Source organism: Leuciscus leuciscus, assembly GCF_965113295.1.
Source record: "Leuciscus leuciscus genome assembly, chromosome: 17".
NCBI classification, from domain to species: Eukaryota; Metazoa; Chordata; class Actinopteri; order Cypriniformes; family Leuciscidae; genus Leuciscus; species Leuciscus leuciscus.
Window position 1 is genome coordinate 19,689,283 of NC_138741.1, and position 21,967 is coordinate 19,711,249.

The 21,967-nt window shown below is 37.2% G+C and overlaps 1 protein-coding gene across 2 annotated transcripts; it reads right to left on the reverse strand.

Annotated features, from left to right (window-relative positions):
- Nucleotides 1-4,175: 4,175 nt before the first annotated feature.
- On the reverse strand, nucleotides 4,176-8,807 carry ikzf5 (IKAROS family zinc finger 5). 2 transcript variants are annotated; one of them, XM_082142576.1, is made up of 4 exons: nucleotides 8,501-8,807; nucleotides 7,928-8,096; nucleotides 6,215-6,388; nucleotides 4,176-6,116 (listed from the first exon to the last, which is right to left on the reverse strand). In XM_082142576.1, the coding sequence occupies exons 2-4, from the start codon at nucleotides 8,058-8,060 to the stop codon at nucleotides 5,167-5,169; spliced, it is 1,257 nt and encodes a 418-aa protein (XP_081998702.1). In that variant the 5' UTR covers nucleotides 8,061-8,096; nucleotides 8,501-8,807; the 3' UTR covers nucleotides 4,176-5,166. The 2 variants fall into 2 exon arrangements, with proteins under 2 accessions (XP_081998702.1, XP_081998701.1); XM_082142575.1 differs by having other exon boundaries at nucleotides 7,928-8,110.
- Nucleotides 8,808-21,967: the final 13,160 nt, after the last annotated feature.

Here is a 21,967-nt window from a genome sequence, read left to right on the forward strand (position 1 = left end):
TAAAAATCAGTGGTAAAACGTGAGGAAATGCTAGATTTTTTTATAGCTGGCAAAGTTAAAGTCTAATGAAATACACTGACACCTTATTTTTGTCCTTTCAAAAGTAACTGAATGCCCTGCTATATAGCCTATACTACAGTTATCATAATTGTATTTAAAACATATAAATGTACATGTATATGTATAATTATGTCATTATAAAATATATATTTGTTTATATACACAATATAAATGCTTATATTTGAAAATAATAAATTTTCCGCTTAAAAAAAAACAAAAACGTTCCGTACATAGCCTAGATCTACGCGCCCCCTAAACCCACCTAATAAAGATGGACAGTGACATAGAAATTTGCACAAATTAAGCATACGTTCCATACAATTGAGGTATTATCGAAATATCTAAATTTTAATAACGAGTGATTATTTAACAAAAGGCAAGTAAAACGGTCAGGGTTACATTTTACACACACACACACCTCTGAAGCGATAGAAAAGTCCTCGGGACCGCATCACTCGCAAGACGAAACCTGCATTGGTGTACAAGGCCGAAGTCCATCATTCTCCAGTTGAATGGTTGCTACACACACACACAAAGATGTGTCCGTGGTTGATGGCAGCATCGCGGGGAAAGATACACTGGAACTTTTGCACCACGAAAACAAACGCGCGTCCCATCTTCTCTCATCTACTACGCGATATCACAGTTTGACATGTCTGTCATTGGAAAGTTCCACGTGGTGTCATTAATAATTAAGAGCAAGTGTCTTCTCATTGGATAAGAAAACTCAGTACATGAATAATTATGAGACACCGATGAGTCATCAAAGTACAGCCTGTGACGTGGACACGATGAAGATTTTAAACCCGGAAGATAAAAATAGCGGGAAAAAACTCAAATTTAACCATTTCCCCCCTACTATTAAATCTAACAGATGCTAATTATTGTCTTCAATGGTGTTCAACACACTAGAGTTCTCAACGGGTCGGGTCGGCCCGACAAACCCGACGGGACCCGCGGGTTCGGGTCAAAAATATAAGCAAATGACTCGGGTCGGGTCGGACCTCGGGCTTAATCTTTTCCGCTCAGTAAAAAAAAAAAAACATTTATTAATCATCGCTGCTGTTCACCGTAAAGAAAGTCTGGCGCTGCTGCGTGCAACGCGCATCATGGAGAGGGGCGGGGGCAGACCTGACGCCGCTGCGTGCACGCCTTTAGCCTGGAGAAGAAGATGGAGTTGGTGGAAAGTAAACTTGCCGCAGGTGAATTCCATAGACAGGTGAATTCACTGTCGCTAGTACAGCCTATTTAAAGTTTATTGTTTCAGTTGTTTGTATTGTTAAAAGGCGGGAACATTAAAGGTTGATTTGAATTCGCGTCTGCTGGTCATGATAATACGTGTATGAGAAAAAAAAATTCTGACGCGGCGTCGGGCCGGGTTCGGCCAGATAATTCATGTTGATGTGTCGGGTTACATCGGGTCCGGGCTTTAAAAGCCACGGGCCGGGTCGGGTCGGGTTGGGTTGTAATTTTCAGGCCCGTTGAGAACTCTACAACACACATACCTCAGTTAAAATCTCAGAAAATTTGGTTTAGGGTTTCATGACCCTTTAAAAGCAAATATCTTCCTTTGCTTTGAACTTTAAGCGTTGTAACTTTGCAGATGTTGTTTATGCGCAAACAGCAACATTACACACTAACTAAAGTTAGAAAAGTGAAATTATAATCAACCACCCCTTTAAATTAATATCTATGACAACTGATAGTGGCTGGAAACTAGAACAAAGGAAACAGGAAACTGAAGAGAAACAAACTAAAAGTCAATGAAAATTAAATGAATACTAACTAAACATGATAGTTTGTTTGTAATTTAGACAAGGAATCAGTTAAATTATTTAACTCAGAGCAAAAGGATTTGTGGATATAATATTTCCATTACAAGAACAGGATTTTAACAGCATTGTCCAATAGGCCACAACGCGTGTTACAAAATGGCAACAAGACCCTTTCTTCTTTGATATCACTTTCGGTTATTGAAAGAGGTAAAATTACTATTTTACAATTGGATTTAATGCCAATTCCTCTGAATTTCTTCTTCAGACTGTTGACTTCACACCGTCTGAACAAGCCCGACATAGATCCTCGCCATATATAAGCACCTCTTCAGCAGACCGTATCTCAAGCTGACCAAAAAGTTTGAGAACCACTGCTCTAAATCAAGTGGTGGATGAAGAAATTACAGTTAAACATTTTACAAAGCAAAACAAAATGTGCATGGAGTCTGTTTGATGAATGAGGAAAGTGACTTAAATTGTGTTTTAGTTCAAATGTAAAGTTACAAATGGGTTTCAACTTTCTGATAGATTTAGGGGGTAGAAAATATGTTCAATATAAAAAACAACAGAAAAATGTAAAAGTAAAAATGTAAAAAAAAAAAAAAAAAACGTTTTTTCAGTACAAATTTGTTTCTGCAAATTACTACCAGCAACAACTTGATGCCAGAGGCTGCAATTTATTTCTTACATTATGTTTTTAATTATTTCTATTTCTATAATCTGTGTTTCATTTTGGCCTAATTTATTATAGCTTATAATTTCATAAATGCAGTGTTTTAAATTAGTTATTTGCATCATTGCTTATTTATAATTTTCAATAGACTTTGGTTAGCTAAATTCCGTAAACCTCATTTGCTCATTTGACCCCCAAAGTTCAGAGACTTCCTCATTTTGTGATATTTATGTTAACCAATCTTGCACTGTGGGCCTTTACAATGATGTGGATCATGTGCAATTTAATTTACTGAATCTGCTTTGTGGTTGCTCTGACTCTACTTTATTCCCCCAGAAAGTCTTAACTGTAATATAAAGCTGTCACATTTGGTTCTGCAGAGCCAAATTCTGGTCTGAATCTGCTGGCCTGAAACTGCTGGCACGTAAATAAGAAAATAGACTACACTATCTTCTTACTGAATAAATTGTTTTGTTGTTGAATATTTGACACTGTCATTGGTTTGTTGAATCATAACAGTTCAACTGGATTAAAAAAAAAGTGGAACAACAACTCACAGATGAAAGTGTTTTGGGAAAAAAAGTTGAGATATTTGTTAGAAAGTCAAAAGTCTAAGACTTTGGTTACTCTTTCATCAACAGTCTAAAGACTTACATCAAAAGCAAATTTACCAGTGATAATACATTCATTCAAACATCATCTTGAAATAAAACCAGCTTTAGCAGTTTAGAGACAATTACATTATAGCCCATATGCATTGAACAGCCTATTGCTCGAGCATTTAAGATGTTGCATTTCCTTGGAGGTAATTTAATCATCTTAAGCACATTTATAGTAAATGTTAAAACTGTACAAAACAAAAAAGGCACCGTGGAAACATTTTAAATGAATGAAATTTCATTTTAGAAAGCATATTAATATGAAACTTTATCCCCAAGTTTCACAGACAAGGCTTAAGCTTGTCTAACTATTTTTGCCTAACTAAACCTGATTTTGCAGCATTGCCCCTGGTCATTGTCATGAAAAATGTGGATCAAGCATGTTCATTGGTGAAAACTAATTTACGGAGGATCTTCTACAGCAAAAATATCAGCGAAAAGGTAAATTGTGATATTTAAATAAGCCCCAGGCTCCATATCCTGTTGCTGACTTGCACATTGAGTTTAAACTTGAGTTTGACCTTCTAAATGATTTGTTCTTAGATGGAATGGTGCAGTATTACAGTGGGTGTTCCAATGTGTCATATATTTCCAGTGAAGAACTAGGAAATTGAAACCAATGATGACATGGAAATTCTAATTTTACAGGTATTAACTCAAATTATACAGGTGGCTGAAGACAATGTAATGGACCGTTCAGCTAATCAGTCATAATTCACAGAACTGAGATGTGAACAATAACCTTGTTTCATCCTTACTGTATACATTGTAGACAGGTTTTTATAATTAGTTTTTCTTTATACACATAGTTTTAAATGAGAGATTTAATCTATGATTAAATAATTTCTTCACATTTTCTGGTGGATCTAAGAGTCAAGAGACTTTTCAAGGTTTATTAGCAGGAAGATATTTAGGCAACTTACCAGATGTGGACCAGACAGAAATGCAAGGCCTACCTTTTTGGTTTTGAGAATGAAATGACAGAACGAACAATCATTGAAGCACACGTCGCATAAGTCAGGTTTATTGACATTCAACATCAAATCCACCAAAACATGTTATTCAATACTTTTCTGATAATTTAGTTCATTATGCAGATATGAAATGTTTAAATAGTAGCACCACAGACATTTCCAAAAACATTACAAATAACATCTACAGCATGGCACAGGTGGTAGCGATGAGGGCGAGAGAATGAAATAGAGAATAGTGTGCCCACACTGCTCAAACACAATCATTAACACTGCTTTACAAAACCAGTGTATACAGCCATGTGCTATGGTGCTAAGTAAGAAGACCTCGGGTCACTAAAATGATCAATTTGAACAACAATCCTACAGGACACTATTTCTCACTGCTAAACAGCCAGGTTACTGTGCTATATATATTTTCATTTTCAATCTCAACCTTGTTGATCTAAGTTAAGCCTAAATAATGTAGCTCTCTCAACCAATAAGCAAGTAATAATTTGTGATAATTTATCATAAATTAGAGGAAAGAAATATTAAATGTGGCAATGTCAAGTTACAACATTTAAACTAAAGAGTAAGAATAGCCATAACATTTACTGTCGTTCATGTCACTGAATTCCAAATGTAAAAATAATAATAATAATAATAATACAAAAAATGTAAAGTGTCAACTTTCAGAAAATAACTGTAGGCACTGATTACTGAACTCTGGCACTTATAAAAGAGAGTTGAGGCAAAATCTGTGTTCTGAATGATTGTAAAGTTGGGAAAATGGGATGGTAGTTTTTGATGTGCATCCAGATGATTAGCATCATGATTAGATGATTAGCATCCACATTTCTTGCCTTTTCAAAGACCAAAAAATGTACACTCTAAATGTGGCTTACTGACTTCTTCATAACATACCAATAACAGTTCCAATAAAATAGTTACAAAGCAGAGTCACCCAATTTTGTCTTTGGAATGTTCCAGATACTATAATTGTATTATTGTTATGTAAAACAGGGCAAAGTAACACCCATGTGTCCTTATTTGTGCTGGCCTCTTGCAAAGTGACAGGCAAAGTCATAGCTGTTTCTGCACCTGTGTCCGCATATGTTACACTGAAAAGGGTTCTCGTAACCATGGCAGCCCATGTGGATGGTGTAGAGGATGTTGTCGGGGAAATATATGTGACAGTGGGGGCAGTGGTGGAGCATCTGGGGGTCCTGTACTGGTGTGGGCGTCCCTGGCTGGCTGTTGGTACCGCTGGGAGTGCTGGTTCTCTCGCTGCAGGGTCCCACCCCTGGGCTACAGCCACTGTGCGCTGCCGGTCTGGGCTCGGGGGTGATGGGAGAAGAAGCTTGAGCCGCGCTGACAGAGACGGCAGCGGGTGCCATCACAGGCTGCTGCACGAGGAATGTGGGTTTTTCGTCGGGTAGAGATTCTGCTCCGGGAGATACCGGTGCACCTTGGGCTTCAGACGGGATGCTTGCAAGCTGACCGGCCAAAGTCGAAAGCTGGTTCAGCGGGTTGTCCAAGACCATGTCCTGGTCCTCCCTAGAGCCACTTCCAATTGCTCCACCAATTTGCGCATCCTTTCCTAGACTGTTAAAGGCCTCCTGATGGAGGTGGGCGTGAGGAGGCAGATCATGGCCGAAGTCACCCAAGTGGTGCTGCTCTGAGTTGGGCTTTTGCAATACCATGGATGGCGGGCTGAGGTTGATGAGCAGCCGGCGGCCATAACCGAGAGAGTTTCCTCTCTTCTGGAGGACACTGAGCATTTTTCTGTGTGAGATAGCAGAGCGCGCGCCCTTCATGGGAAGGAGTTTGTGTCTTCGACGCCGGTGATGAGAAAGGTTACTGCGATCGCTGCAGCGGAAAGAGCACAGCTCACATTTGTAGGGCTTCTCACCCGTGTGAGAGCGCATGTGCGCCTCCAGGTGGCGCTCGTACGCTGAGGCGAAAGGACACAAGTGGCATCTATGGGGTTTTTCACCTGGAGGAAGAGATAGAGAACATCTCAACATGTACTTGGTAAGCCGATGAAAAGACCAAAGAGTGCAACTAAAGTTAAAGATCAGGTTTCAGTCTTACCTGTGTGGATGCGAATGTGTTCGATTAACCTCGCAGTGCCTCTAGTGGCGTAGTTGCAATAGCGGCACTTGAGTTTGCCATCATATGTTCTCTCAAAGCCATCCACTAACATCCCTGAACTATCCTCTAAGGACATGTCCACTGCTGGGTGCTCCAGGCCATTCTGGCCAAGTTCTTTAAGGTAAGAAAACAAGAACAGAAAATAACTAAGATCAAGACATGGGACACATCAAGATATATATTTAGTTAAATTAGAGTTTTACATTCAGCACACAGAATCAGCTACACTTTCCACAAATAAGGTACACTTTTTTTAAGAATTAGAGGAATAAATCCACATTTTTTGAAAAATTTTGGATATGTTAATCTATAATAAAATAACCTAAAGGTAAATTACGTCACTTTTTTTTATTTTTTTATTTTTATAAATTGTTCACAATAGATAATGCTTTACAATGAACTCTGTTAGAGAGCTACAAATGGCAATTTATCTGTTCAATAAAATGCCTTACTTGTTGAGTAAAAAAAAAACACCATCCCCGCTTCACTTTTACAACATTTCAAATCCCTCAGTTCTCGCCATCTCCAAAAAGCCAAGCCAATGTTGATTCTCGTTTTAATACAAGCTCTGTAACTGTCAGCAGATTCTATTCTGTGTTTTTTGTAAACAGGTGATTCGAGATTTAGCCTGCCCTATGTCATCCTTTCACGCTCGTTGTGAAAATTAACCTATGCCTCCTCCCACACCATGTACGCGTAACAACAAAAAGTAACAACATTGGGATCCCTACAGCGTGGCTAGAACAAGAAGACAAACAATTTAATAAAAATAATAAATAAATATTTAAATGCTTAAAATAAGTAAATAACTTTAAAAGTTTATAAATAACTGCAAACAAACATTTGGTCTCAAACTAGCACCTACCGAATGACAGTTTAAAGGGTTAGTTCACCCAAAATTTTTAATTCTGTCATTATTTACGCACTCTCATGTCGTTCCAAACTTGTAAGAATTTCGTTCATCTTCAGAACACAAATGAAAATATTTTTAAGAAAATCTAAGTGCTTTCTGTCCGTCCATTGAAAGCTTTGCTACTGACACTTTGATGCTTCAAAAAGTTCATAAAGAGATTGTAAAACTAATCCATATGAATTGAGCGGTTTAGTCCGAATTTTCTGAAGAGACACGATCGCTTTATATGATGAACAGATTAAATTTAGGCTTTTATTCACATATTAAACATTCATCAACTCACACATCAGTTGTGGTAAATGGAAGCTCAAACATGTTCGCTTGACATGCCAGACCCAATGAGGTTCATTCTCGTGTTACGAAGCACGTTTGAGCTTCTGTTTATGTTTGCTGGTAACGTTAAATGTTTTTCTGTGAATAAAAGACCAAATTCAATCTTTTATCGAAGAATAAAAAGCGATCGAGTCTCTTCAGGAAATTTGGAATCAACCCGTTCAATTCATATGTGATTAGTTTTACAATTTCTTTACGAACTTTTTGAAGAGGCCAAGTTTCAGTTGCGTAACTGTCAATGTAGGGACAGAAATCTCTCAGATTTCAGCAAAAATTGTGTTCTGAAGATGAATGAAAGTCTTACAGTTTTGAAACGACATACGGGTGAGTAATGACAGAATTTTCTTTTTTGGGAACATATCTAGTCAAGTCTAAAACAACACACTGGAAGGCCCTCTCAGCATTACCTCCTTGGAGATCCTCACTGTCTTTTCCTCCGATGACAGAGCCAGATATCATGTTGACATGTTGGGTCTGTTGACTCAGGTACTCCTGAAAGTCCTTCACAAAATCCAGAGGTTCTGGCTTCTCCTCGCCCATTGAAAGATCTACACCGTCGTCCTCTCTTGTCTTAAACTAGACCAAACAGGCTGTGAGTAAAATACAACCAGAAAATCTTACAGATGTACATTTAATAAACGAATTATATAATCTAACATGACACTCACTTTAAACAGAAACAAAAAAGTTTACAAGCAATATGTAAAGTGTGAATCCAGTCGATTCTTCTAAGGTACAATTACATGCAACCACAGGCCAACGGGTGCGGTAAACATATGACATATCTTAAGCTCATAAGTTATAGTGGAGCTTGTGACAATTGTACTAATCAGTTGTATTAGTCTGGCTGTGTTATCCAGTTGACAAGGTAACATGCGTTGCTATGATAGCGAGTGAACGTTGACGTTGCTAAGCATTCCCAACATTTACGTTATCTGTAAAAAAAAAAAAAAGAAAGAAAAAAGATTAACAACAGTTACCTTCTCAAAGACGTCAGAGAAATTAAACCACACTCAGTTGTTGAATGTATTGACTGTCGACCCGTTCTTTAAGGGGATATTAGAAAAATGGGAGTAAATAAAGGTTCATGTTGAAGCTGGACAGCTAACGTCAACGAGTTAGCACGACTGATTCAGTTGAAAACTGATTTTAAACGAGATTTACATTTGACCAGCAGTTAGATCGACGTATTTGAAACATACTCAGTGTGTCCATTAAGACTGTGTCATTAGTAAACAGACAGTAAAAACTGGTGTTTGGTGGCCTAAATGATGCTCTGCGACATCAAAACAAAAGAAAACGGAGGGGTGAAAGTTCAAACAGGAGGTGCGCTGCTGAAATGATTCCGACTTCGCTCCGATAAATGAACATGTAGTTCCTGTGTGTCACTGTGAGTATACGGGACTTTTGCAGAGCAAACCAGACTTTTAAAAATTAATGTATCCTAACACAGTATCCTAAAATGTGCGAATACAGTATTTACTTACATAATTTCCATTTCTTGAATTGAGCAGGTGTTGCTATTTTGCCATGTCTTTAGTTGTTAGCCTATATAGCCCACAAATGTTAAAATAACAAACTGTAGGCTAAAACATTTAAGACGTATTCAGCTTTTCTATTCCTCTAATCAAATCATGTTTTCTTCTGAATATTGTTTTAATTGATACTCAAGCTTCCCGATGCTCTAATATTCCTTTATTTTAAATAACAAAAGCCATGTTCCTGACGCCATCGAAAGGACATCGTTTTGGTGGAAAACAACAGCACAAATATTTGTAAGTATTTACAATGGAGTTTAACTTGATGTCACATTAAACATGCTGTCATTAGCAACATAAATCTGTATGATATTATAAATATTTCAAAAAGATTTAAAATATTAAATTTAACTCTCATTCTCAATCCCTCATTGAGCAATGACTAGCTCTTTATTTCCATCTTGTGTTAGGCATCCTGTTAATTTTCTTTTTATGTTTTAATTAAAAGCATATTTCTGAAAGTGGTGTGTACAATTTTAGCATTTTTAATACTTTATTAAATTACATCTTAATCATATTAATTGATATTCATATCCAAAAGGTACTGCAAAACAGTGTTGATCCATTAAAGAAAAAAGAAAAAGAAAACACTTTTAGAGTTCTGCATCAAGTGCATTGATGATTCATCATCTTTTACCAGATTAGCTAAATACATGGATAATTTCCATATTCAAATGTCATGGGCAATTTGATGAGTACTTGAGCCAATTGCATTACTTTAAATAGCAGGATTGGCTCATTTATGTTTCATAGCGTTTAATATTTAACAAGAGGGGAAGTTAGCCGAAGATCGCATTGCCCCATTTGTGTCAGGGTTGTAGGAAAACCATTGAAGAGGGTGTGACAAATGACCAGTTAGCGAGAGCTTTGGATCCTTATGACACTCTTCAGAGTTGTAATGAGAGGGTTCTAGTGTAACATGCGGCAATTCATTCCCTGTGATCATGGTTCAGATGACCAGAGAACAACTTGCCTTGCTCCCATCGTAGGCTAAAATTTTAACAAACTGTCTATTCATATAGCCTTAGTATGTGTGTGTGTATATATATATATATATATATATATATATATATATATATATATATATATATATATATATATATATATATATATATAATTTAGTTGGTTAGTTAGTTTTTATTATTTATTTTCTACAATGTTTTTCTTTAGACTTTTCCACAGACACTGCATCTCAAACAGACAATTTTTCTTACCAAAAGAATATCATTGCAGTTATATGTCTAATTCTATACTTTTCTGTAAATAGGGCTGAATCCAACTTTATTTCACAGTTATGACACTAGATGGCGCAGGATGTCAAGTTGTGATGACCATGATGGGAAATAAGGTAGGCCTGTATGTTTTAATATTTTTTTCTTTCTTTTTCTTTTATTATGCACAAAGCATAATGAGAGTTGTCAGTATTTTGATTGTTGCATATGAATAAGCTGACAAGTCTTGATTCAAAGTGCACTGTTATATTAGTATTATTGAGTGAGAATTATAAACAGAATTTAGACAGTTACTACGAGGTGCAGTATTTACAGTCTGTGGGTTTCAGTGAAAAGCGCCGTAAACTGATCCAAAGGCAGGCAAGACAGCCTGACCTTGTGGGGTTGAACTACGACCCCTGAAGCAGTCAATTACAACACTTCCTAATGGCCTGTCCACACTAATGTTATTTTATAGCAATTTAATTATGCTCAGGTTTCCCGTGAAGCCACTTCCCCTTAAATAATTCAAGCAGGGTGACAGTAATTTGTCAGTTGAAAAAGATTAATTGGGGTTTCAAGTGGGCTTCTTTTCATGAAGCGTTATTGTTTTCAAAGCCGGGGAGCAACAGTAGGCCTACATGCGAAAACGATGTTGCAATATGTTTTATAAATGCCAATGACATTTCTTTCTTTCTTTCTTTTTGGTTTTGACAACCACTTATAGTGTCCAAATATTTGATTACACCTTTATATACATTCGAACTCCGCACAGACTTCATGACTTGAAGTAACTCGGTCACAAATGAGTATCGGTTCAATTTGTTTGTCCGGCTTAGTTTCCTCTCTTCTCACTCGCCATTTTAATTTAGCATCTGTCTGAAGCCGCTCCATCGACACCTGCTCGGGGGTAAGTCAGACCAAGTTCCCCCGTTGCACCCTAATTCACATTTAAAAGCCTTTGAATGAGCGGGCCCCCTTCTCCCCTCCAAAGCGCTTGATTTATGTGCTGTTTGTGGTTTTATAGAACGCGAAACAATTCATTTTCTCCTGAAAAGGAATTGGGTATTAATTTGGAGAAGGCCCCTGAGCACTTTTTTAAGACTCCAATCATATGCTGGAGTCATTTAAAGGCTGCCGTGGACATTAGCCCCCGAAGAAAGGCTTTTAATCCTGCCTGAAGAGCGCAGCTATAGAAACGGCTGCCCCAACGCCAAATCATTACTGCTAAAGGGTGAAGGAGGACCACTGCTGGATTTATTCTTCACGCCCCCAAGACTATTTATTTCTGGAGAGACCCTATCTTACACCCCCCACCCTTGTGCGACACGGGGCGTGTGTAGAAGCAGAGAAAGGGAAAGAAATAGGATAAAGGAAGTACATATTAAGCTTTTCATTTTCCTGCCACTTAATTTCCTCGCGGCCGCCTGTGTAATGAATGTAATTGCTACCTTTGATGAGAACACTATTATCTGAATCACACTTTAAATGGGCAAACAAGGCCCCCTCCATCCTCTCTCTCTCCCCCCCTCACAAAGCGGGTATAAGATCTCTAATTATGTGACAGAACAAGTGGTTTTTCTCAAAGCCGTGGCGTTGCGCTCGATTGCCAAAGAGCAGCCTTGGTTACATTTGCACAAAGGCGCAGATTAGCAGCGATACGCACGCCACACACAAAGATGGGCGTTTTTTATCATTAATTTCCTGCGTGAACCAATGAATGTCCCTGTACAGGAAATTCTCATTTAGTCGAATACCAGATCTCATTTTCTAAAAGTCTGGGCCAATCTGGCTGATTGGAATATTGCATTGAAATCAAAGCAATAGGGCCTAAAGGGAATAAAAAAGAATGCCAGTATACAAAAGCAAAGAGTAAAATAAACTTTATTTATTCCCTTAAGAAAAGTAGTAGCCTGTTCATATTATGCTGTTTTGTTATAGCTTAATTTACATAGGCCTATATGAAATCTGAGATAAGTCTATCTATCTATCTATCTGAATGGGTTATTATTTATACCCATTGTATTAATTTAAATAACACAATACAAAGTCAAATATCCTAAAAAGCTATTATTGTACCTCATCATATATGTGCTGCTTGGATCACGTTCTAACTTTTGTATGACACACCGATCCTCAAACAGACAGTTCAGTTATTCATGAGGATTTATCTTTGCACAGCTCTCAGCGCGCACGCGGTGAATAGCTGTTTAATAAAAGTGTCGGGCGCGTCCTACAGATGACGTGCCTTTACGAGGCGACGCACGATAAAACCGCTGTCACCTTATGAAGTCTGAACGCGCGCGCGTCCCTCTGGCAAAGTATTAAAGCTTCGCTGGAGAGATTTTCAAACGTCACAGGTGACAGCACGCTTTCTATTCCGTCGAGCTCTTTAGCCCCGCCGAGATGCAAAAAACTATAAAGCAACGTCACAAATGATGAATTACACAATTATTCTTAAATGGCTGGCGTTTTGAGCTATATGCAAAGCCATTTGGCACCTTAAATGTGAGTTATTATTCTTTAAAGCAAGCTATACTTAAATGATAAAGTGATAATCAATTCCTTTGACTATGATGCCTCGCTTGGAGCCTGGGGGAAAAACTACTGATCACTTCTATTGGTCTGCAAATGATGGTACTTACATCATGACAGATGGCTGGCAGGAGCAATGTGTGACTTTAGAAAGGTTTATAATGTCTGAAACAGGCTGCCATTCGGGCCCAGTCAGGCAACAGAGGAATGGGCCAATATTTCTGAGTGAAGTGGCATTTTAGCTGTATTTATCTGAGGATCTCTACACCAAAACCATAGGCACTAATAAAGAAGATGCTGTAATAGCTTTTGACTGGGTCCAGTCGCTCTGGATGGGGAATGAACTGTCCTTTGCTGAATTATTGTGGCCAAATGCCATTTGTACAGCCTGAAAAGTGGGGGCATTTATCCTGACTGTCAGCGCTTGGCAATAGCTCATAGTCCTGAATGATATCTCCCAACGCACAGTTGCCCCAATACTCGCATTTCATGCTCAGCGCTGAGAGGGAAACTAATGGATAGCACTGTCTGAAGGCAGATAATTTAGAGCATCTTCTGTCAAATCTTTAAAACACATGGCTCTACACAAGCCAGCGGATACAGTGGAGTGCATTCAGCGGCACCACCCCTGCGCCTCCCTGCCACTTTGGGGCACTGAACCAGGGAAATTCATTAGAAATGGCTTTTGAATTCTCAAAAAGTAGGTAGAGTATGGGGATCAGTTGAATTTATGCTGAATTTGGGTAATGTTTAGTTTCGTTTTAGTCTTCCTGTGCACAAATATACAAGTGTATGTAAATGTGTTCACAGTGAAGATGGGTTTCTCCATGAAATTTGCAAGATTAAGTAGATGTTTGTATTAACTCATAATATTAAAGTAACAGTTCACTCAGTTCATCATTTACTCACCCTCGTGTCATTCCAAACCTGTATGACTTTTTTCTGCTGAGCACAAAAAATGAAAATCTTTAAAGAATGTTGGGGTCCAATGTTGTTCCAAACAACATTAAACCCAATTACTTGAATATTGACTAAATAAATCTCTATCATTTTTTTCACAATATCTTCTTTTGGATAGTGCAGAAGAAAGAAATTCATGATACAGGTCATTAATATCATGTGGTGCTAAAGAAAAAAAAAGTTTCTAAAAAATATAACAGAAGTCAAACTAAAATGATGCTCTCTTAATGTATTATATGGACATGCTGTTTGTGTGGTTGACTGTCTGAATTACAAACATTAGGTTGCATCCAGACACAGAGGACATCTCAGGTTAAATAGATCCAATAGAGTATTGATTATTGATAACAGCTGATCATTGGTATAATCATGTCTAATTGACTCCTTATCTCTTTTTCAGACTATAACTATTCATTGCAGAGCAGATGTTCTGCACCTCCAAACCTGTTCATTTCCATTCTTCTTGGTTTCAGTAACTACTCTTTTAGAAACTGTTTTCTATAGCACCACATGATATTTTACCATTGAGCAATGACCCTCCGCCCAGTGTTTTCTGTAGCCCAGTCTATCATTTTTAAACATATGTCCAGTTTGCTTTCCACATCACAGTGCTTAGTATGTTTCATTTATACTCCACAGAAGTTGACGCGGTAACAAGGAAGTACTCCATTACCTCTGTATTCTGTTTCTGAATGAATAGGCCCTCTAGTATTATTCACTTTCCCTGAACAATGCTCTTATCTTGCTCTTTACCCAGTAGGCCTCGTTAGTCACCATATGAGGTGAGTGGCCAGGTCATAATGGGAGGGAGGAATGACCCTCGACCTCCTTGACCTCTTATCGATCTCTGGGCCTAGTGCAGCTGGGCCTCTGTGAGTCTGTGTTCCAATGCATAGGGGGAGGAATTTAAACATGACACGCACTGTACCATGCCAGCGTGCAGTTGGGGAGATCATTAATAACATGCATTTTACCTGTACATCAGTGACAAACCAACCAGAGCACAGAGAAGCAGGGAGTTTATGGATACAAACTTGGGGATCACATAAAGAAGCAATGAAAGAGAATGGATAAAGAGCTGTAGATAAACAAAACCCAATAAATCAATGTTTCTGTCTGTCTGAATTCTCAGGGATTAGAAATTTTGGGAGGCTGATGAAGTGATAAATAGATAACGAATTGTACTGAATAACCTCAACTGCCATGCTTATCTTAATCAGAGGAGCAGTTTAGTTTAAGTGAGTAAATGCTCAAATATTTGACCATCCTCTTATATTAATTTTTTTTTATATGTATATACAGTATGTGTGTGTGTGTGTGTGTGTGTGTGTGTGTGTGTGTGTGTGTGTATATATATATAAAATGTTTTAAAAATATTTATGTAACTCTGAAGATTTTTAGCATGGTAATGAATACGACAAATAAATGATGTATTTGATCTTGGCCCAATAGATCTGCTACTCTGCTGCTGCTGATAATGCTGCTGCTGTTGACTATTGCTGTTGTTATTGCCTACTGCCAATACAAACACTAATACGCTGCTGTGGTATTTAAGACATATACCGCTGCACAAATAACATATTTAAAATGACCTGTAGCAGGCCTATACAGGTGGAGCTGGGGAAGGTGGAGGGTCTAACCATCTATTTAAATGTTTAGCTGCAAGCTCATTGGCTGCAGATGTGACAGGAACCAATCAGTTTGTGCCATGTAGTAAACGATGTAAATAACATCAGGTTGCGTTAAGGATCCATCAGCCTGTGCCACCTAGAGTTTCATGACAGAACTTGTGCTGAATTCGGAACCACATACTAGCATTATACTACTCTGACTATTTTCCCCATATTTTTCTAATAGTAAGAGGAGTATGCAAGTATGCAGTTCTGAATGGTAATGCTGAATTTTTAGCATCATTACTCCAGTCGTCAGTGTCACATGATCCTTCAGAAATCATTATAATATGTTGATGTGGTGCTCAAGAAACATGTCTTCTTCCTATCACTGTTGAAAACAGTTGTGCTGCTTAATACTCTTCTGGATTTTCAGGATTTTCTTTTTCAGGATTCTTTGCTGTATAAAAAGTTTAAAATAACTGCATTTATTTGAAATAGAAAACATATTATTAATGTATTTTATGTCAAGTTAATGTTTACTTTTGATCAATGTAATGCATCCTTGCTGAATAATAGTATTCATTTCTTTTTTTTAAAATCCTACTTATACTGACTTCAAACTTCTGTGTGTAATATGTGTGTCATTTAATTTTTTACAGATTTTTTGCCAATTTATAAGCGTCAATCTTTTTCACTCTTTCTGTTTCTCTATCTTTCTCTGTTTCTCCCTTTTACTCTTATTCTTTTTATTCTGGTATCTTGTGAGGTTTCTTTTCTTTTCTTTGCATGGGTTTGCATGGGTTTCTTTCTAGATCCTATCACTTCTTACACTTTCACAACTCTGCTTCTTTTTTACATCTTTCTGCTATCAGACACACATGCACTTTTATTCACCTTGATCTTTGGTCGGGTAAAGACTACAATAGCAGGCCTGTAGACTTTTAAAGAATCGTCTTTGTGGTTTTCAAAAAAAAAATAAAAATGTTGTAGGCCGCATGGGGGAAGTAAGCCGCTAATGTATGTAATAGTTTTCTATAAATAATCGAATGACAACATGGGCGCAATGGCATCTTGGGACTGTAAAAGAATATGTAACCAATTTTAGTGCTATTAAAGCGAAATAGAGAACAAAATATATAAGAGGTCGAGGGAAAGGTTTCATTTGTAACCAGGGAATAAGGGCTTTATGGCAGCATAGGATACAGTCACTGTTGAAAATAGAAAAGAAAAAAGGATCTTAACATTGAACAAAAAGAATTAAAGCAGGGGGAAATATGTGCTGTGCATAAAATCAATTGGTCGATAATTGGCTCACTTCTCATGTGTGTGCAGGTGTGTGGCCATACATCTCTTCCTAGGAGCACTGATTTGATTTGCACTTATGTTTTTACAAATAATCAATGCTTCATTTTGACTGCAACAGATCGTGCCTCGTATAGTACACTTTCATTTGGAGACACCGACAGCTTGAAATTGACATACAAACAGATAAATATCAGAAAATATGGCCTGGATTCACTGTATTGTTTTATTATGTTGCTTTCTATATTGTTTTTGCTTCAGAAATACTTAATTTACTGTAAGAAAATACACAATTACAAAGATTCATTATCGTCATAGTCATCTATGCTCATTGTCATCATCATCATCCAGCGAGTCATTGTTATATCGCCACCTCCATCAGGGCTATCATCGTCATTTATTACCATTCTAATTTAAGATAATTAAAATAAGTGCCTGTGTCTGATTAATACACCTACAGCTGTAGCATCAGAATCACTCACTGTGCTCAGTATTTGCTAATTTTAAGCTTGCATACTTTGCATAACCTATATGTCATGTCTTTCATAAAAATGTTAACACATTCTTCAGTGTGTGTGTGTGTGTGTGTGTGTGTGTGATAGGTGTAGTGTAGTAGGGGGAGAGAACAGCATCTAAATTTGTTTGCCATTGATTTGTGGTGCATGTGGGGCTAGACTGATATTTATGGGGAGAAAATGCCCCTTCTGCCCCCAGGACTCTGGTACAAATCAGATGTGAGATCCAATATGGCCGTCATGAAGAACGGATGGTGTGAGGCGAATAAAAAGAGTCTTATCTCAAATGGATTTGTGTGGTGACACTAACAAGGGCTTTTAATCTTTCATTCAAGATGAATTCTATTCTCTCCTGGATTATCTATTCTCTATTCGATTTTCCTATTAAGGAGTACAAGTGTGGTAGGCTTTATTTAGCCAGTTTAATTTTTAGAATAAGATCCCTGTGAATGTCAGTCATGAGTACTTTTTCATAGAAGTCTATCTCTGTCTTTTATTTCGCTCTTTCTCTGCTTTAAGACAGCCCCCTCTCATTGCTCTCTTTGAGCGGTGGCAGTAGCTGCTTAATTATGTAGGGAGGTAGGAGATCTTTATTCTCTGTGTCCATGCTGATAGCATCTCATTCACTCTCAGTGTTTGAGGTTTAGATTTTATCTTGACAGGCTGGCTGACAAATAGGAGTCATCCTACACCTGCACTGGGAGCCCGTACTGGTATACATTTATTTTAAAATGAAAATAAATGTATAGATTTAAATGAAGAATAGTAAATAAATTAATATTATACACAGACACACACACACACACATATGTATGTATGTATATAAATATACAATTATTATAATTATAAATTAATATAAATTATAAATTAATATAAAAATAATAAAAATGGAAACCCATACTGGTATACAAATTTAAAATTTTAAATAAATGTATAGATTTAAATGAAGAATTGTAAATAAATTAATATTATACACAGACACACACACACACACACAGAGATGTATGTATGTATGTATATAAATATAAAATTATTATAATTATAAATTAATATAAATTATAAATTAATATACAAATAATAATAAAAATATATAAATTAATATAAAATTCATTAAAATATATAATATTTAATAGATTTACATGAATACATGCAATTATTAAAAAAATACATATATTGGGAAATATTATTTATAATATAATCATATATTGAATATAATTTCTCTCTCTTTTTTTTATCTGTCCACAATTGTCTGAATGTTGGTATCCTTGTTTCCACAAAAATGTTAAGCACCAAAAAGTTTTCAACATTAATAATAATAATAAAGGTTTCTTGAGCACCAAATATTATACTGATTTCTGAAGGATCATGTGACACTGAAAACTGGAGTAATGATGCTGAAAATTCAGCTTTGCCATCACAGGAATAAATTACATTTTTAAATGTATTACAATTATTTTAAATTGTAATAATATTACTGTTTACTGTATTTAAGAGACTTCTTTCAAAAACATTAAAAAAATAATAATGTTTCCAAACTTTTGACAGGTACCATAAGATCCTTTTCCTGATCATGACAGCTGCTATTTGCATTTGTGCTCATTTTAATTAAAATGCATATTTAATAGCTAATGATACAAATTATAAAATGAATAATGTTGAAGTATTTAAGCTTATATCTGAGGACATGACAATGAAATTAAAGCTTCTATTAATGACCTGTATTAATTACTGTACTCAGTTTGTTTGATTAATCCACCCCATTACAGCTCGTGTCTCTGTTTCCTTTAGTCAGGAAAAGTCGGTTGCTATGGCCACATTTATACGTGTTCATAAGTGGCCCTGAGTGACTGCTCACCATCTCGGCTCCAAACAACGAGCAATAATCAGCTCATTAAAGAGCTTCCCTCCTCCCCTCATACCCCACGCTCATCTAAATAACAAATAACAGGCTCTCTCTCCATTCTGTCTTTTTCTCCTCTCCGTCCCCCCTCCTTTTGAACCACATCTCATAGAAATGTATTTATATCTCTATATCTACAATCGAGGCTGTGAGTGGGGAAAGAAAGGGAGAGAAAAAGTGGGTTCTGTCAGAAGTGGTGGGGAAGAGTGTGAAAGTAGCCGATTTTCTTAATACATCCCCTGGGAGCAGATAAGTCTATCAATCTGTTAGATTGGAAAGCCATTAGGTGCCCTGGTTTATGCGTCTCAAGCTGTTAAAGCAGAGCAGATTGATTGTTGAGCCTTTGATGGGATATGCTGATCTAATCTCACTGTGCTTCAGTTTGCAATAAATTACACAATTCATTTCCCCCCATTTAGGGGAAGAAAATGACACCTCCAGGCATGCCTGGCCTCTCCGGGCGAAACAGCACACAGAAGCTATTTTATGGCGCCATTTAGCCAGCAAGCTTTCAGCCAACCAGGCCAACCTTCTCTCTCTCTCTCTCTCTCTCTCTCTCTCTCTCTCTCTCTCTCTCTCTCTCTCTCTCTCTCTCTCTCCCTCTCTCCCTCTCTCCCTCTCTCTGCTCTCCTTCCCAAAAAATCGAAGCATAATCAAGGTGTATGTTTAGAAAATTTATTGTTATAATTTCCACCCATAATCTCCTCCATTTTCCTGCAGCCAGAATGACATAGATCATCATCTGGAGTAAAAAAAAAAGAGGAAAATGGATAGCAGTTTAAAATTTATCGGTTTTTGATTCTCAATTATAGGTGTTTATGACTTCATCCGTCTTCAGCCACCTCAACCTTTTCCATTATGGTGGAATATTATTTGTACGGAATCCATTAAATTCACAAGGCAGGACTCTAATGGCGGGGCTGCAGTGCTTTGCAGAGGGAAAAGTTTTTTTGAAAGGTTAGCTTTAGCAAAAGCGCTGCTGTTATGACACCAGAAATTGCTTTATTGATGGGCTTCCTCAGAGCCTGAGCATTTGGGCCATTTGTAACAGCCTCCATATCTCTATCTCCCTTCAGACACTGATGAGAAGCCACTGCTGCCTCAACCCGATTACAGCGCTGTAATGACACACGGTCAGAACGCTTGGCCCAAGAACGCTCACACCTGGCTATATTCTACGGAAGCCATCACCTGTGTGTGTGTGTGTGTGTGTGTGTGTGTGTGTGTGTGTGTGTGTGTGTGTGTACCTGGACAGGTGCTGCAAAGCCATTCCACAGATTCAGCCATGTCAGAAAGAATGAATGGGGTCTTTTAGTTCTTGGTTGGCACAAGGAAGACACAGATCATTGCATCAATGTCGGACACTGAGGGTCAGGGAACCTGTTGAACATCTCTGTACCTGTAAGCAACGTTTACGCTTCCCAAGGTGGTACATCAGACAAAACATTCTTGATTCTCATAACTTAAACACAATGAGCATGATTACATAGACAATATATCATCATTGAGCATATTTAACCCTACAAGTATTTAAGTTACTTTATTCATGCATGCCTTCTCAATTCTTTATCATTTTTTTAAAGGCTAATTTAATTGAAGAACGTTTTAATTGTTTTGTCCATACAATGAAAGTCCGACGGGACCAAAACAGCTTTCATTGTATGGACGAAAAAAAGAAAAAATAGAAACTGGGTCATTTTTCTAAATATTTTCCTTTGTGTTCCGCAGAAGAAAGAAAGTCAAACAGATTTGGAGTGAAATGAGCGTGAGTAAATTATGACATTCGCATTTTTAGCTGAACAACCCCTTTTACATGACTCTGCCCAGGACAACGGGCTAATTATAAAGCACTGTTTCTTCTTTTGGGGTTTTTAGAATTAGATTTATACTCAATTCTTTCCATTTTCCACAACAACTTCTGCAGATAGTGTATTATGTGCGAAGATGGAGAACCTTGGTCCTGATGGCCTATTGTTAATCCAGTGTTCGGACATGGACTGACCTGTAACCCACTTGGCGAGAGCCTCTTCTCACCCTCAAAGTGACATTGAATTCTGCTCTTTTCTCCGCGCCCCACATAAGCATATAAAAGCAGCTCACTGATACTTGGCTAATCACGCTGTAACTCAGAGCCTCTAACTATCTCTCGGCCAATCAATAGCTTCACCATCCCAATTAAGGTGGGCCAGGTCAGGGCCAGGCCACAGTCAGTCCTTTACAACTTAAATGCCATGTTTAAATCCATTGTGTGTATTACAGTGGGACGAGCCGCCTGACCTTCAAGCTTTTAATGCCTCGTTTCAATAGTGCCGGACATTAATGCACTGAGAAAGAGCATGCAGTGGTCATTTTGTACAAGTCGGTTAAACAGATCAGGATATTTTAAAGTGAAGGTTTCAACTGTGTGTGCTAATCATGGTGCTTAGAAAACATTTTTAGCTTAGTCTATTTATACTTGTGCATTTGGCATAAATTTGTATTAAAAGCAACTTGTAGTGCATTCAAGGCGTACACTTTATTAGTCTGGCATTATTGAAGTATCTTATAATGGTCATATGGATCAACAGATCTTAATGGATTGAAATAATTTTTCAATCTGTAATAAATCTAATATATATATATATATATATATATATATATATATATATATATATATATATATATATATATATATATATATATATATATATTCCCTAAATGTACACACAATTAACAAAATGTACCTTTAAAAAATAATCATAATTCCCGTGATTGTTCTTTTAATAGTTTTTTAGTGATATCATAGCGACCATTTTTCACTGTGTGGTGCTTTTCGATATTATACTCATGTCTTTTATCACAATTTCGACCAGACGAGAGAAACTCACAAGATA

Excerpts from the sequence above, each read along its gene's own strand:
- ikzf5 (XM_082142576.1), bottom strand. The coding sequence starts at position 8,060 with ATGGGCGAGGAGAAGCCAGAACCTCTGGATTTTGTGAAGGACTTTCAG. Across the intron at positions 6,389-7,927 it reads CAGTGAGGATCTCCAAGGAG|AACTTGGCCAGAATGGCCTG; the intron begins GTAATGCTGAGA and ends CTTACCTTAAAG. Across the intron at positions 6,117-6,214 it reads ACACATTCGCATCCACACAG|GTGAAAAACCCCATAGATGC; the intron begins GTAAGACTGAAA and ends CTCTTCCTCCAG.